Below are 15,753 nucleotides of genomic sequence, written 5' to 3' on the forward strand. Positions count from 1 at the left end.
CCAACTCCCGCCCCCACCCGCAGCATGCATGATTCCCTTCCCCCTTTCCCCCTTATTCAACGTTTTGTTTTGTTCTTTTTAGTTAGGGGTATTTTTGGAATAAAAATTAAAAATTTGGTAAAAAGAACGATTTTAAAACAAACTAGAACCTTCAGGAGTCAGAACCATTTTGTAGCGAAAAAAAGAGTGAACTTCCAACCCCGGTCCCTGTCCATTTTCAAGAATGACAACACGACCCCTCAAAATAAAATTGATCCACTTCGGTCCCTGCCCCCTAATTCCGTCACACAACATGGTCTCTATGCGTTATTCTCCAGCGAGACTTGACAGAAAATGCTGAGCTGTCACGTTTGAAGCGTGATCTGTCACATGAGCTGGATGACGTGTTCATTCAGTGCCTAGGTGGACAAGTTCAAATGGACATGGGCTAAGTTGTCCAACACCTTCACCCTAAAAACGACGTCGTTTGCACGGGAATTAATGTTTCAGTTGCTTCTGAAACATTGTGTTTCCATAAAACCCCATCGTCCAGCCTTCACATTTACAAGAAAACCCTAGGAGAAAAGCTTCCTCACTTCTTGAGACCACTGTGGATGCTGGGTTGGTGGAGGGAAATGCTGACGTTGCTGCTTACAAGGGTGTTGACGACATCATAGTTGACGGAGGTTTGGTGGTGTTGTTGACGGACCTGGACGGAATCCTGTGACGACACTTCACACAGTTCAGGTTAGTGATTTTCTAGAAAGCATTTGTCCCTTGTGCTTTGTGTGGTCCAACATTTTAATTCTGCTTCTGACAACGCACCATTATTATCTGCAACCCTTTGTGGTCCTGGTTATGGAAAAGTTTAAATAACCCTAAACTTTGTGCATTTTTGTAAAAATTAAATAATGCAGTGATGGTCATTCGTGTTTAATCATTTTTATTGTTAGGGAGAGTTTATTAAAACTAGAATAAATCTGATTGCAGATGTCTGAATATATGGTCATTCTTGTGTTTCACCATGGGAGAAGATTTGTCAGAAACTCTGAGGGTGTTCTCTGCTACTTGGATGGTAAAGTGAAGAGGTTTTCCTTGTTAGACTTGGATTACGTAAATTTCTTTGACTTCATTGAATTATTTAAAGAATTGGGTTACCGGGAGTATAAGCAGATATTTTGGCTTGATATAGGAGAACCTAATATGGAAGATGGACTTCATAAAGGAGATATAGAAATTAATCAGATGAGGGAGGGTAAGTTGAGGTACAAGAAAACTGATGAGCTATACATCTATTTTGAACACGATGTGGACATGCCTGAAGTAGTTGAAGAAGATGTGGCTGGGGAGACTGTTGTGCTAGATTCGTCGTCATCATCATCATCTGATGATGGATATAATACAACAGAGGATGAGCCTTACAAGCCTCATCCTCCTGGATTTGAGATAGATGATAGTAGTAGTGAGGAAGAAAAAAAAAAGAAGAAAAAGGTTCCAAAAAAGGGAGTTTCAGCAAAGAAGAAGATGAGTAATGAGGCTGCTGGGTATGAAACTGAAGATAAGAGTACTGACGAGGACCAAAGAACTAAGAAGAAGAGTAGTGTGCCTAAAAAAAGTGTCACCTAAGAAGAATGAGAGTAAGAAGGGTGGTTCATCTAATAGTAGGCCAAGCCAATTACCAAGAACTGCTAAGAAGAGAACATCTAAAAAATATTCTGGTGTTAGAAGAAGGCATATCTTAAGAGATGGATTAGGCAAGGAGGGGATAGAGGGTCAAAATAATGGGCCTAGACCAAGTATTGGGGCTGGACAAACAAATCAGAGACATGGGCCTGTAGGTGGATCAGATGAGGGTCCTAGTATGGGTGATGGACCTAGTAACCCAAGCTCAGTCCCAACTGATGTGGAGATGGATAGTGATTATGAGAAACCATATGAGTATAAGAGTGAGGCTTTAATAGCCCAGTTTCTTCTGAGGATGAGGGAAGGACAGCATATGACTCTTTTAGTGAGGATACTGAGTATGGAGAGGTAGTGTTTAAGGTTGTTCAAATGTTCCCAACAATGGACTTGTTCAATAAGGCTTTGAAAGACTGTTTTGTATTTGAGGGAAAGGATGTGTTATACATAAAAAATGAGAAGCATAGGCTGAGGGTAGCATGTGCTGCTGAGGATTGTCTATGGTTGATTTTAACCTCATAGAATAGTACTAGTAGGTGTTTCCAAGTGAAAACTCTGATAGATGAGCAGACCTGTGCTAGAAAGTAGAGACTATGGTAGTAACATGGCCGATAAGAGTTGGGTGGCATCAAAACTCATTAAGAGACTACTTATCCATCCTGAGATGAAACCAAGACAAGCAATGGATTACATGACAGAGGAGTACAATGTGCAGCTTAACCCAAGGATGATTGCAAGGGCGTTGAAAGTAGCTAGAGAGGTGGTTGTTGGTAATGCACGGGCACAATATGAAAAAATTAGAGACTACTTGATGGAGATTCATCGGAGTAATCCTAGGTCCACAGCATTGATGGAGACAATACCACAGCATTGTTTGATAGGTTGTACATAAGTTTAGATGCTTCCAAGAAGGGTTTCATTCAAGGTTGTAGGTCGTTAATTGGTCTAGATGGATGCTTTTTGAAAGGCTATTATGGTGGTCAGTTACTGAGTGCAGTGGGCCAAGATGCGAACAACCATTTTTTCGTCATAGCATATGCTGTTGTACCTAATAAATGTAAGGACACCTGGAAGTAGTTCCTAACACTGTTGCAAGAGGACTTGGGATTAGTGACGCAGCATGGATGGAATTTCATAAGTGATCAGCAAAAGGTAAATCAAGAAATTGTGCTTAATTCTCTTGTACAATTGATGGAAGTTTCCTCTAAATAGTTTCTATGTTTCTGTTTGTCTAACTATTGCAGGGGCTAGACTTAGCTATCAAGGAAGTAATGCCTAATGCACACCACAGAAATTGTGTGCTTCATATTTGGAAAAACTTTATCAAGCACTTTAAGGACCAACAAACAAAGCAAATGGTATGCGAATGTGCAAGATGCACAACTTTCCAAGAATTCAATCGCTGCATGGAGAAAATGAAGACAATCAATTTGGGTGCATGGGAGTATCTCCAGAGATTTGATCCGGCAGTGTGGACAAAAGCTTATTTCAGTCATGGGCCGAAGGTGGATAATATTACCAAAAATATGTGCAAAGTGTGGAACGCCAAAATCGTAGAGTATCTGGAAAAACCAATCTTAACAATGTGTGAAGACTTAAGGTGCTATCTAATGAGAAAAATGACAACACATAAGAAGAATCTAGAGAATCACAGTGGTCACTTGGCACCAGTACAGCAGAAGAAATTGGATGAGTTTGTCAAGCCTAAAGCTAACAAGTGGAGAGCCATTTGGGCTAGAGACAATGATAGAGTGCTGTTTGAGGTTCATAGAGGAACTAGCAAGGTTGGAGTCAACCTTCAACAAAGGATCTGCACTTGTAATGTTTGGAACTTACTGGTAAAGTTGATTATTAATCCATCCTTATTTTACCTATGGTCAGCAGTTGAATTATAATTCATACTTTGACTCCTATGGTTACTTATGTTTTACTTTATACTTTGATTTATTGTCTTACTGTGAGATTGATATGTAATTCATACTTATATCTTGTGGATTGCATGTCTGGATTGTGTTTGTTTTTAGGAATGCCTTGTTGTCATGCTGTTGTAGCAATGTATAAAATTGGTCTTAAGCCAGAGGATCATGTGCATAAATGGCTCACCATGCAATCAATTAAAGCAACATACATGCATTGCATCAAACCAGTTAACTCAGAGGAGTACTGGACCCTTGTGATGCTCCAAAACGGAACCACCCAATATTAAGAGATCAGCCCCTTGAGATGAACGCAACTAAAGCCAGGAAAACCTTTGAAGTGACGTGCAGCAAGTGTGCTTGGCCATTACTACAAGACTTGTAAGAATGACCTAAAAGATCCAAACTGGCAACCATTGACAAAAAAGGAGAGAAGAGCTGCTAAGGGGAAGGGGTTGCAGATTGTACCCTTTGATCCAAACCAGAATAGAGGCCAGGTAATTAGGGTTCGAATTGGATCACTTTATAAATTGTTACGGGTTTAAGAATCACATCTGAAAATTATGAAGGGTTTATGTGTCTCGTTTTAAAATACCACTTATTATAGCTTGTTTATATAAATAGGATGGAGGTTCTAATGTTAATCTGAACAATGATAATGTACAACCTGCACCACCTATGGATCCACTGGTAATATCTTATTGTTGTTTAAGTTACATATTTGAGTCTCCCTATACTAACATATTTATGTTACTGTGATGGACAAAAGCAAAGAAAAAAAAAAAAGAAAATTCCAAAGACATTACCCAAGAAGGATAATTCTGACCCTCAGGAATAGAGAGACGAAATTCTCTTTTCACAAAATTTACCCCAAGCAGAAGAGGTATAGTGATTTGTCACTATTATTTAACCTGTTTGTTACTTTTAACTCATTAATTTTTGGTTACAGGTTGCAAGAGAATCTATCAACCTGAATCAATCACCCCTTTAATCCAACTCTACCCCCAATCTTAATCATGCCCAGAGAAGAGAACACCTTATTGTTAGGCCTCCGACTGCTCCTATATCGGTTCCACCTTCATTTGGACTATCTACTCCACCACCTGTTCAAGCAGCATTAGGTCTCAGACCCTATGTTCCAACCGAACAGAATGTGAACCCGAGGACAACAACTACTAATGTCCCCTTTCAACAAAGTGCCATTTCTGCTGAGACCATGGCTGCAGCAAGTTCCGGGACTGCAACAAGACTTTTCAAGTTCATTCCTACCCCTGGGTTTAGACCTCCAAGGAATAATTGATCTCTGATATGTTGCTGTTGACATATATGATATCAAACTGAACTCCTTTTGTTATTATTTTGATGTCGGTGTTTACAAATTTAGGAAAAACTTTGCTTTATTTAAGTTTATGTATGCATGTTTAAGTTAGTTTAAAACTCTACTAGACTGAATTGGAAGATGTTTTGGGTTCAAGACTACATGTTGGCCTTCTTTTTGTTGTTAAAGGGCTATATGTTGTCCCTTTCTCATGCTAAACAAGGACAAGATTGGTTGTTTTGTGTACATGGTTTATATAAAGCATCTTTTTGGTTTGTTTATCCAATATTTTCCATTGATTAATTTGTGTTACTACATGCTCCTAGAATGTATCAAAGTAGTAACAGACCATTTTCATTGAATCAAATCATTATCTCATCTGAAACAACATACATACTTCTGAAGTTAATAACACAAATTAAAAGTTAAACAACATACACTTTTTAAAACAACATACACTTTAAACCTAGTATCACATAAGGTTTCCTGCTAGCCAAATGTCTTAAACAAATTTAGATATCACAATTCCAAATACAAAAGCAATAACCATAGCTTTAACACTAACACAGCTAGTACCACTATTGGTATTACAATTTTTAGTTTCCAACTCTAACCCAGTAACTCAACCCTCTAGTTTCCTGAGTTTTTCAGCATCAACAATAGCAACATCAGGTATCTGACTTTGATCTAGCTTCCAACCTCAATAAAAGGAGAATTTCTGGGTAACTCTTCAAATGATGCAACATAATTATCCAACCATGTAAAAAATTTGCAATGCGGTGTTGAAATCTGTAGAATATATCCACAGCTAAGAAGATGTCACATGGAGTTAAAATCAAAGAAACTTAAATTAAATTTCAGATTACCTTGAAGTATGGACATCCATAAAATAACTTGTTAGGGTTTAGTTATGTTGAGGAGAGAAATAGTATCGCATGCGCCCCACAACGGCATCGTGGAGCAATGAACTTCTTCTTCTTCTTCGACGCACCAACACTTCCTGCACATACGCTTAGAGCACTTTTGCCTTCCTCTTTAAAAACTTCTCTTCCACTCCCATCAATGGAACTCGACGCTGGTTCCTTACTGCTGCTCATGCCTCTGCTAGGTTTTTTTGTAAATGTGAAGGCTGGACGATGGGGTTTTATGGAAACACAACGTTTCAAAAGCAACTGAAACGTTAATTTCTGTGCGAACGACGTTATTTTTAGGGTGAAGGCGTTGGACAACTTAGCCCCTGTCCATTTGAACTTGTCCACCTAGGCACTGAATAAACACGTCATCCAACTCATGTGACAGGTCACGCTCAAACGTGACAGCTCAGCCTTTTTCGTCAAGTCTCGCCGGAGAATAACGCACAGGGACCGCGTTGTGTGATGGAATTAGGAGACAAGGACCGAAATGGGTTGATTTCATTTTGAGGGGTCGCGTTGCCATTCTTGGAATGGACAGAGGCTGGGTTGGTAGTTCACTCCGAAAAAAATACTGGGGACGAAATAAATTTTCGACCTCTACGTTAGGAATCAAAATCGTACTTAACCCTACATAATATGATTATGAATTTATTATAAAAACAAAGAGAGTAATTAAATATAAAATTTAGTTATATACTTATATTTACAAAATTATCTTCATATAAAAAAGGTAATATATTAAAAATTTGTTTTTATTTCCATATTTTATGAAATTTTATTTCATTCATCTTTAAGTTGGTTTAAGTCAATAAATATTTATACATATATTAAAGAAGACTATAGAGAGATACGCAAAAATTGTCTTATTCCAACTAAATGATAGGAATGTACATTTTAGATTCAAAATAACTCTAAGTATATATGAATATTATACGTTTAATATCTCATAGATAGGGCTCACGCTTTTTGCCAAATTAAATAGGCAGGATAGAAATTGTTATCATATTATATTTTAAAAATTTTTGAATTTATCAACTAATTGATATTATATTAAAAAAATGTCTGCAAAACTAAAAATATTTGTTTTTTGATATTTATATAAATATATTTTAGACTATTTAAAGAGATCAAAATTTACATAAACAGAACTAAAAACAAAGAAATAAAAAGAGATGAACTAATTAAAGGAACTTAAAAACACTATTTTTTTGGAGACTAAAATGAAAGAGAGGTAGCATCATTGGAGTTCATATTCAAATACTCTCCATTCTTTGTGTTATGATCAGAAAAGCAGAATCTAATGCTCTCTTCCTTCTTATGATTCTCATCAACTTCTTCACTTGAAACAATAGCTACTTTTCTCCAATTGCACCAGATTCTCAACATCAAATATAACATCACTAAGCATATCAATGTTGAAGTAAAAACAATGGCAACTATTATTGCTGCCACTTCTGTGTTTGACATCTGAATTTTCTCACTAGAAGATTCTGTGCAAGAAACCAATAATGGTGGTCCACACAAGTTGGCATCATTGTTGAGGAATGAACTCATTGGAAACTGTGAAAATGTTGAAGGAATCTTGCCATGAAGGTGGTTGTTTGAGAGGTTCAAAACATGGAGGCTTGTGAGTTTGCCAAGTGAAGGAGGAACTTCACCTTCAAGTTCATTGAAAGAAAGATCAAGTCTTTCAAGCTTCATTAGGTTTCCAATGGATGATGGAATCACCCCAGAAAATTGGTTTCTGCTTAGGTCCAATATTACTTGCAGCTCAGTTACCCCTCCTAGCTCAAATGGTATATTACCTAATATGCATATCAACAATATACATATAATTCCTTACAATATATCATTTTAGAGTAATGTCCTAAATTCGTTTTTAGTTTGACAATTTAACTCTCAACAAATTTTAATTAATAAATCAGTTTTTAATTTTTTATTTTGTTGGACGCATTAATTCTCATATTAAATTTTGTCTAAAATGTTAGGATAAATAAGATATTAGGAATGTAGTATTCTTTGTAGTAGTAGTTCTTATATATTCACAATTAAAAGATAGTCGAAGAAAAAAATTATATTTGACTGGAATTTTTTGTAAAATTATCTAATATGTCACATCAACACATGTACAAATATTAGATACGTAACGATAAAAGGTATAATTTTAGAATAGTATCCTAAATCCATTCTCAAAGAGTTTTTAGTCGAACAATTTAATCCTCAACGAATTTTAATTAACAAATCAGTTTTTAATCTTTTAAGACATTAATTCTCATGTTAAATTTTGTCTAAAAAGTTAGACAAATCAAATATCAAGGATGTAGTACTCTTCACACGAGTGGTTCTTATATATTATATTAACCATCGAAAGAAAAGATCTCTATTTGATGGAATTTTTTCATATATTTATAAATTCTATTGGACTTAGAAATGATACATTGGAAGACTCAAAAGATTATGTTAAAGATATGATAGTTTTTAAAAATTTTTAAAATTCTCAGATCAATTCCTTTTTATAGACGAACAATCTGATATAAAGACCGATTTGTTGAAGACTAAATTGTTTGACTAAAACTTTGTTAGGAGCTGATTTGAGTTATTACTAAATATTTTATGTTAAGCATAAGAATATGTTATTGAAAATGAAAAATGTATAGAAGAAGAATCTTAGTATAACATACCAGTTAAGAAGTTGTGTGAGAGCCTTAGCTCATAAAGCTTTGTGCAATGCTGAATTGTTGATGGAATGAGGCCAGAGAGGCTATTACTTTGCAAGTTCAAGACATTGAGAGAAGTGAGGTTTCCAATTTCATGAGGGATTTCACCTGAGAGATTGTTGTGATGGAGAGAAAGCTTAAGTAGATTTGAGCATTCACCAATCTCATTAGGTACCTTGCCATGGAAGTCATTGAATGAGAGGTCTAATTCACCAAGTTCTTTCAGTTTTCCCAACCATGAAGATATTTGACCAGTGAATCTGTTATTATTGAGCAGAAGGTGTTCGATATTATGACACAGTGAGAGTTGTGGTGGCACATCCCCTGTTAAATTGTTGAATGACAGATCAAGAAAGTTGAGAGCTGAAAGCTTGCCTAATTCAGAAGGAATGCTTCCTGTAAGGCAATTCTGCGCGAGCCGGATACGAACGAGGTTCGACGACTCTGCTAGACTAGAAGGGACTGGACCCGAGAAGCTGTTGTTGGTTAAGTCCAAAACAGTGAGAGAATTTGAGCCAGTGAGAGGAAACAAACTTCCACTGAACTTGTTGTGTGAGAAATTAATGATCTTTAGGTTCATGAGAAGAAAGAGTGAATTAGGAAGAGGTCCTTCAAATGAGTTATTGTAAAGGGTAATGGTACTAAGTTCTGAAAGGTAACTGAATGTGGAAGGTATTGAACCTGAAAACCTGTTATCTGCTAATGCCAACAACTGTAGCATCTTACAGTGTCCCATGCTTGAAGGAATTGGACCTGAAAACTCATTCTGCCTTAAATGGAGAACAACTAAGTCCTTAAGCTTACCAATATTCTCTGGTATGTTCCCAGAAAATTGATTTCCAAAGAAGTCTATTTCCCTTAGGCTTGTGCAGTTTGTTAACTCTTTTGGTATAGGTCCATTCATCTGATTATCATAAATGTAAATGGTGTTCAATCTCTGTAGTCTTCCAATTTCATCTGGAATTCTTCCTGTGAAGAAGTTGCCAAACAAGAAAAGACCTTGTAACGTACTAATATTTCCGATTTCTCGAGGCAGAGAACCGGTGAAACTGTTGTTATTCAACACAAGATCTGTGAGGTTCTGTAGTTTGTCCAAATCAGAGGGAAGTTCTCTGTTGAAGCGATTATCCGAAAGATCTAACTGTTGAATTGAGGAGCAGTTGAGTATCTCCAATGGAAACTTCCCAGATAGCTCGTTCCTTGCCACGAACAACTGCTCAAGTTTTGAACCTCTGAAGCAGAAGCCACTTGGGATACTACCTGTTAAAGCATTATCCGACAGAACCATAGTTACAAGATTCTGTAGTTTGCTGTTAAGGAGTGTCAGTGATCCAGAGAGGTTATTTCTGGACAAGTCAAGCTTCTGCAGCCGGCTCAAACCATTGACTTCCGAAGGAATTTCGCCATTCAATTTGTTTCCAAGCAAATTCAGGTATGTCAAGTTTGAAAGACTACTCAATGATGAAGGGATTGAACCAGATAAACTGTTATTAGCCAAATTCAGAATCTTCAATGTTTTGAGTGACCCTATAGAAAAGGGTATCTCTCCTTCAAGCATGTTGTTCGATGCTGCGAAATTTTCGAGCTCTTCACAAGCTTGAATCTCTTGGGGTATGATGCCACTAAGACTGTTAACCTGCAAATCAAGTGTTGTTAGATGCTTCAAGTTACCAATCTCAGTTGGTATGCTTCCGTTAAGGTCGCAATTGGCCAGTCCCAACACTTTCAACTCACTCAATTTTCCAATGCTATTCGGAATTTCGCCTTTCAGCATGTTATCTCCAAGTCTAAGAACTTGCAACTTGTTCAAATTACCTATCTCTGCAGGAATTTTACAAGATAGATTGTTTGAGTAAAGTAGCAATGTACTTAGATTTTGAAGATTACCAAGCTCAGAAGGGATGCATCCGGTGAGAGAATTCGAAGACAAATCAAGCTCTTGAAGATGAATGAGGTTGCTGAAATCAACAGAGATAGAACCTGAAATTCCCGAGCTAGAAAGATTCAAGCCTACAACATGTGTCTCATCATCATCATTATCATCCACTTCTTCACATGTTAATCCATTCCAGCTACACAGATTTGTTCTTGGAGACCAGTTTCTCATGACTTCTAATGGATCAACAAGTTCTGATTTGATTCTCAGAAGCCAATAGGAATCTCTTTCACTATCTGCAAGAGTTGTAACAAAAACTGTTTGCAATATGGTAAACAATAGAAAACAATGGCACATGAAAATGGAATCCATTTTGGATTGGACCAATTTGAGTTTCATGCTAAGGATTTAAGAAACTGATAAAATGGTCCAAAGGGTAAGCTCTGAGAGGCAAAAAAGAATCAACAAAGGCTCAAATTCTGAGAAGCAGGGAAGGAAAGTAGCAAGAAAAGAATAGAAAATGAAGGAAGAAGCAATAAGCAACAATTGTACATGAAATTCTATAATAAGATGTAAGATCATAATCAAACGAATAGTAGTTCTAGTGGAAGAGTAGCCATGCTAAGTGTGAAAATAGAGTTTTGAGTTTTTTGCAGATATGGTAGATTATGAACTTGTTCAACTTACAATTTATCTGATTAAAGTGTAGATACCTTTGCACCTTTTGAGTTTCAACAACTTTTTCATCTTTTCCAGTATTGGCAACAAATAAAATATTTTACTTTGTGGCATGTGTAATTAAATTTTAAAGCATAGGATATGGTGTTTTTCATTAATGGTGCACTCGTGCATAATAGAAAAAGGTGACATCATAATGAGGTCACTTTCTATCCTTCTACTAATATTGCTTTTTTAAGGAAAAAAAATCATAATACAAATTCTTAAATGTATTGAAAAGAAGTTTTGTCGTAAGTCAACAGGATTGCAAGTGCTATGGTCAATTCTACTACAAAATTGTCAACCCAATATGCATAAGTTGGTTACAATTTTGCTACATTTATATATATATATATATATATTTTTTTTATAATACACACTATTTTAACACCAGTATTTTAATAACAATCAACGTAGATTTTCTTCGTCTTATTAATTAATAACAACCGTATATTTATATAAGGACCGACTTAGATAAAGATGTTTAAAACGTTTTTTTAAAGATATTTTTTAGTAATTTAAATTTAACACATATAATTGATTAAATCGTGTTATTTTTATTAAAATTAGGTCAAACAAATTAATTTGACGGAAAAAATTGTAAATTAAATCTTGAACGGTCTAAACTAATATTTTTTTTTATAAAAAATGACTACAATATTTTTATTATAAAAAATAACTAAAATACTCCTATTATATATATATATATATTAATTTTGAAAACTCTAAATTATAACCCTATGATGGCAGAGAAGTAAAGGATTCGAATTTAGGATTCTCAAAATTAATATATATAATAGGAGTATTTTAGTCATTTTCTATAATAAGAATATTGTAGTCATTTTTTATAAAAAAATAATATTAATTTAGATTAGTTTAAGATTTGATTCACTATTTTTTCGGTCAAATTAATTTGTCTGGCTTAATTTTGATGAAAATAATACGGTTTAATCGATTATATGTGTTAAATTTTAATTACTAAAAAATATCTAAAAAAAATCGTTTTAGATGTCTTTATTTAAGTGGCTCTCTATACAAATATAAAAAAATATTTGATGTACGAATAATATTTTTATCAGAAAAGCTCTGCATACAAGCCACCGAATCTCAAATTCATAATAATCGTCTTCTTCTCCTCACTCATGATTCTGAATTTCTCACTTAACAGATGTGTTGCACACTTAAAGTCTTTTGTTTGCTGTAAACAAAAACAAAATTATAGTCAGATATATTTCTATTATATAAAACTGATTTCATCTAAGACAAATATTTGTTCTTACATTTTTTTCAGGTTGGTTTTTCGCTGCCATTTTTTCTGAAATGAAAAATACACCCATAGACATCAGTAAGATACACCATAAATATGAGTCAGTTACACCCATAGATATGAGTTAGATACACCGATAGATATGAGTCAGATACACTCATATATATCATTCAGATATCACTCAAATATGCAATAATTTACAAGGTCAAGCAACATTACAAGGTCAAGCAATATACACCCATGGACAAGCAAATATAAGAACAGTTGTAACTGCTGACTATTACAATATAACAGTTCAGAAATATACACCCAACAATTTATGCCATATACACCCAACAAATTACTCCATATACAGCCACCAAACTACCGAATATACCCCCAAAAATCAGTTACCAGTATAACTAGAACAACAAGAACAGTGTAACATAGAACCAAGAATAACCTAGAACAAGTAGAACATTATAAACTGTAAAATGAGACGTAGAACAAGAACAGTAAAACGTACAATAACATAGAAGAACAGTAAAACCTAGTTCTTCAATTTCGAAATGTGGAAAATATACAGGATGACTAAAATAGTAACGTAACGTACCTTCAATATTATAACTTTGTGTTTTCTGGAGATTCTCGATCGAAAGTTCTATGTTGTGTTGATGGAATTTTCGAATCTTAGCGACGAGTGATATCTCTGCCGTTTGTAGTGTTGCTCGAAAATAGAACGGTTGTGTTTTTTTCGAATTGCTTGGGAAAGTGAAAGAGTGCGCCATTAAGGAGTGGTTTTCGCGAAGCGCGAGTGGGGCGCGTGAATGTTATGCTCCATTCAATATAATTCAATGCGCGTGTGGAATGTTTGTGAGCTGGGGGCTTGTATCACTTGTAAGGCCTTATTGCTTGTATGTGTAGCAGGCCTGAGATTATGTCGTCTAATGGATGCGAAATTGTAACTCCAAATATGTTAATATTTGTATAACATGCATGAACCTGTCCAATTACTGTCACCTTAGTGTGAAAAGAAGCTTTTAGAGTTATCAATATCCACAAAGAAAGAAAAGGCAATAAGAGCCTAAGATTACAAGCGTGCATAATGGTATCTGAGAAAGTGAGTATGAATTCATCATTATATATGAGAAAGTTGAATCACCATAATATTATGAATTTTACATTATGCTAGTTTATTGCTTTCCTTGGTTAACTTGTGTTTGCTTTATCCACGTGTGAAGCACATCACATTCTTAAGTGTCCCTAGATAATCGTCTTCTTCTCCTCACTCATGATTATGAATTTTTCACTTAATAGATGTGTTGCACACTTAAAGTCTTTTGTTTGCACACTTAAGGTCTTTTGTTTGCTGTAAACAAAAACAAAATTATAGTCAGATATATTTCTATTATATAAAACTGATTTCATCTAAGACAAATATTTGTTCTTACATTTTTTTCAGGTTGGTTTTTCGCTGCCATTTTTTCTAAAATGAAAAATACACCTATAGATATAAGTCAGATACATCCATATATATCATTCAGATATCACTCAAACATGCAATAATTTACAAGGTCAAGCAATATACACCCATGAACAAACAAATATAAAAACAGTTGCAACTGCTGACTATTACAATATAAGTTCAGAAATATACACCCAACAATTTATGCCATATACATCCAACAAATTACTCCATATACACCCACCAAACTACTGAATATACCCCCAAAAATCAGTTACCAGTATAACTAGAACAACAAGAACAGTGATAGCTAGAACAACAAGAACAGTGTAACATAGAACCAAGAATAACCTAGAACAAGTAGAACATTATAAACTGTAAAATGAGACGTAGAACAAGAACAGTAAAACGTACAATAACGTAGAAGAATATCCTTTATCTTAGATTAGATTGAGATTTCAGAACATATCCTTTATCTTAGATTAGATTTGTTTTGTGGCGTCATGTCTTGTTGCAGCTTACTAGGTGGTTGTGTTTTTTCTTCCTCCTTAATTCGATGTTAAATATGATAACTAAACATAGGAGAAAACAAGCACAATAACTTGAGGTTACAAGTTAATGAGTGTTAAAACTATTTGAGGTTTAGTGTATTACCAGCACTTAATTTAAAGAGTAATTATCCAAATTAATTTTGAGGTTTTTAATATCGGACAATTTAGTTTTATAAGTTTTAAAATACACAAAACAGTCCTAATTATTTTAAATTTGGTTCATTTAATCGAAATGACTGTTTTAAAATTTTTAAAATTTTTTAAGAACTATTTGAAATTTTTAAAATTTTTAGAAACTTATTTGTACCTCACTTTTCAAATTAAATTAGAGAGAATCTATATTGTCTAACGAAAATAAATGTTAAAAATTGTCTATATATTTTAAATTTTAAGAGATTAAAATGTTCAATTTTAAAAATCTCATGAACTGATTTGGATAATTACTCTAATTTAAATGAGATATATTGTTTGCACTTTTTATGATTTCGATACTCGTCTAATAATAAAAAGTTGTTTGTCAACTCATTGTAAAAAACAAAATAAATATTGCTATTCTAGTATGTGAGGGACTGTTTTGATTATCGAAATAATTGTTTTGAGATTTTTTAAACATTTCGAGAACTGTTTTATATTTCATTATGTAAACTAATTTGTCCATCTTGCACATATAAACACTTAATTAACGATAACGTGTGTGAGTTAACATTCTGTTGAGCAGTTAGGGATTATATTGTCAAATGAAAGTAAACATTGAGAATTGTTTTGTCTATTTTAAAATTCGAGAGATTAAAGTATCCAATTTAAAAATCTCAAAAACTAATTTAAATAATTACTGTTAAAATTAAGAAAACCGAACTAAAACGAAAAAAATCCATCTATAAATTAGGTATGTTATACCAATGATAATCATAATCGTAATGCGATTCAAAAGATTACTTTGTCTTTGAGTCGTGACCAAAATAAGTTAGTTACTATAGCATATGTTTGATTTAGCTAACATTCAACTATTGAATGAAATGAAATAGAGTAATAGACTAGAGAATGTGGTGTTGGTTAAAAATTTAAGGGTGTGTTTGGTTTATGTTTCATTTTCTGTTTTTAATTTTTTATTTTTAATGTTTTTGTTTTTTAGATTTCGTAAAAGAAAAAGTAAAAACAGGAGCTAAAAATAGAAAACAAAATTTGATTATTTTTACTTTTTTTTTTTATTTTAGAAAACAAAAAATACTAAAAATAAAAACAGAAAATAAAAACACAAACCAAACGTACCTTAAAATTGTTTGACAAGATGTTTTTGCCTAATTGACTTTTGTTTAATGAAAAATAATTTGCATCCGCATGAAATTAGTTTTTACTTTTTATTTTTATGAAGAT

The 15,753-nt window shown here is 34.0% G+C and overlaps 2 protein-coding genes across 2 annotated transcripts; one reads left to right on the top strand and one right to left on the bottom strand.

The window, feature by feature from the left end:
* Positions 1 to 2,263: 2,263 nt before the first annotated feature.
* LOC148569618 (uncharacterized) lies at positions 2,264 to 4,875 on the top strand. The gene is made up of 5 exons (XM_088509107.1): positions 2,264 to 2,540; positions 2,627 to 2,703; positions 2,904 to 3,497; positions 4,200 to 4,265; positions 4,600 to 4,875. Exons 1-5 carry the CDS (start codon positions 2,264 to 2,266, stop codon positions 4,873 to 4,875), a joined length of 1,290 nt encoding a protein of 429 aa, XP_088365233.1.
* Positions 4,876 to 7,015: 2,140 nt separating this feature from the next.
* Positions 7,016 to 10,976, bottom strand: LOC107632444 (uncharacterized). The gene is made up of 2 exons (XM_016336124.3): positions 8,489 to 10,976; positions 7,016 to 7,612 (listed from the first exon to the last, which is right to left on the bottom strand). The coding sequence occupies exons 1-2, from the start codon at positions 10,797 to 10,799 to the stop codon at positions 7,023 to 7,025; spliced, it is 2,901 nt and encodes a 966-aa protein (XP_016191610.1). The 5' UTR covers positions 10,800 to 10,976; the 3' UTR covers positions 7,016 to 7,022.
* Positions 10,977 to 15,753: the final 4,777 nt, after the last annotated feature.

The sequence above is a fragment of the Arachis ipaensis genome, chromosome B3 (assembly GCF_059453495.1).
Source record: "Arachis ipaensis isolate K30076 ecotype BB chromosome B3, ASM5945349v1, whole genome shotgun sequence".
Lineage (NCBI taxonomy): Eukaryota > Viridiplantae > Streptophyta > Magnoliopsida > Fabales > Fabaceae > Arachis > Arachis ipaensis.

Coding starts and splice junctions, on each gene's coding strand:
- LOC148569618 (XM_088509107.1), top strand. CDS start 2,264: ATGGCCGATAAGAGTTGGGTGGCATCAAAACTCATTAAGAGACTACTT. Junction 2,541..2,626: donor ACCACAGCATTGTTTGATAG/GTTGTACATAAG, acceptor GCTTTTTGAAAG/GCTATTATGGTGGTCAGTTA. Junction 3,498..4,199: donor GTAATGTTTGGAACTTACTG/GTAAAGTTGATT, acceptor TTATATAAATAG/GATGGAGGTTCTAATGTTAA.
- LOC107632444 (XM_016336124.3), bottom strand. CDS start 10,799: ATGAAACTCAAATTGGTCCAATCCAAAATGGATTCCATTTTCATGTGC. Junction 7,613..8,488: donor CTCACACAACTTCTTAACTG/GTATGTTATACT, acceptor TATGCATATTAG/GTAATATACCATTTGAGCTA.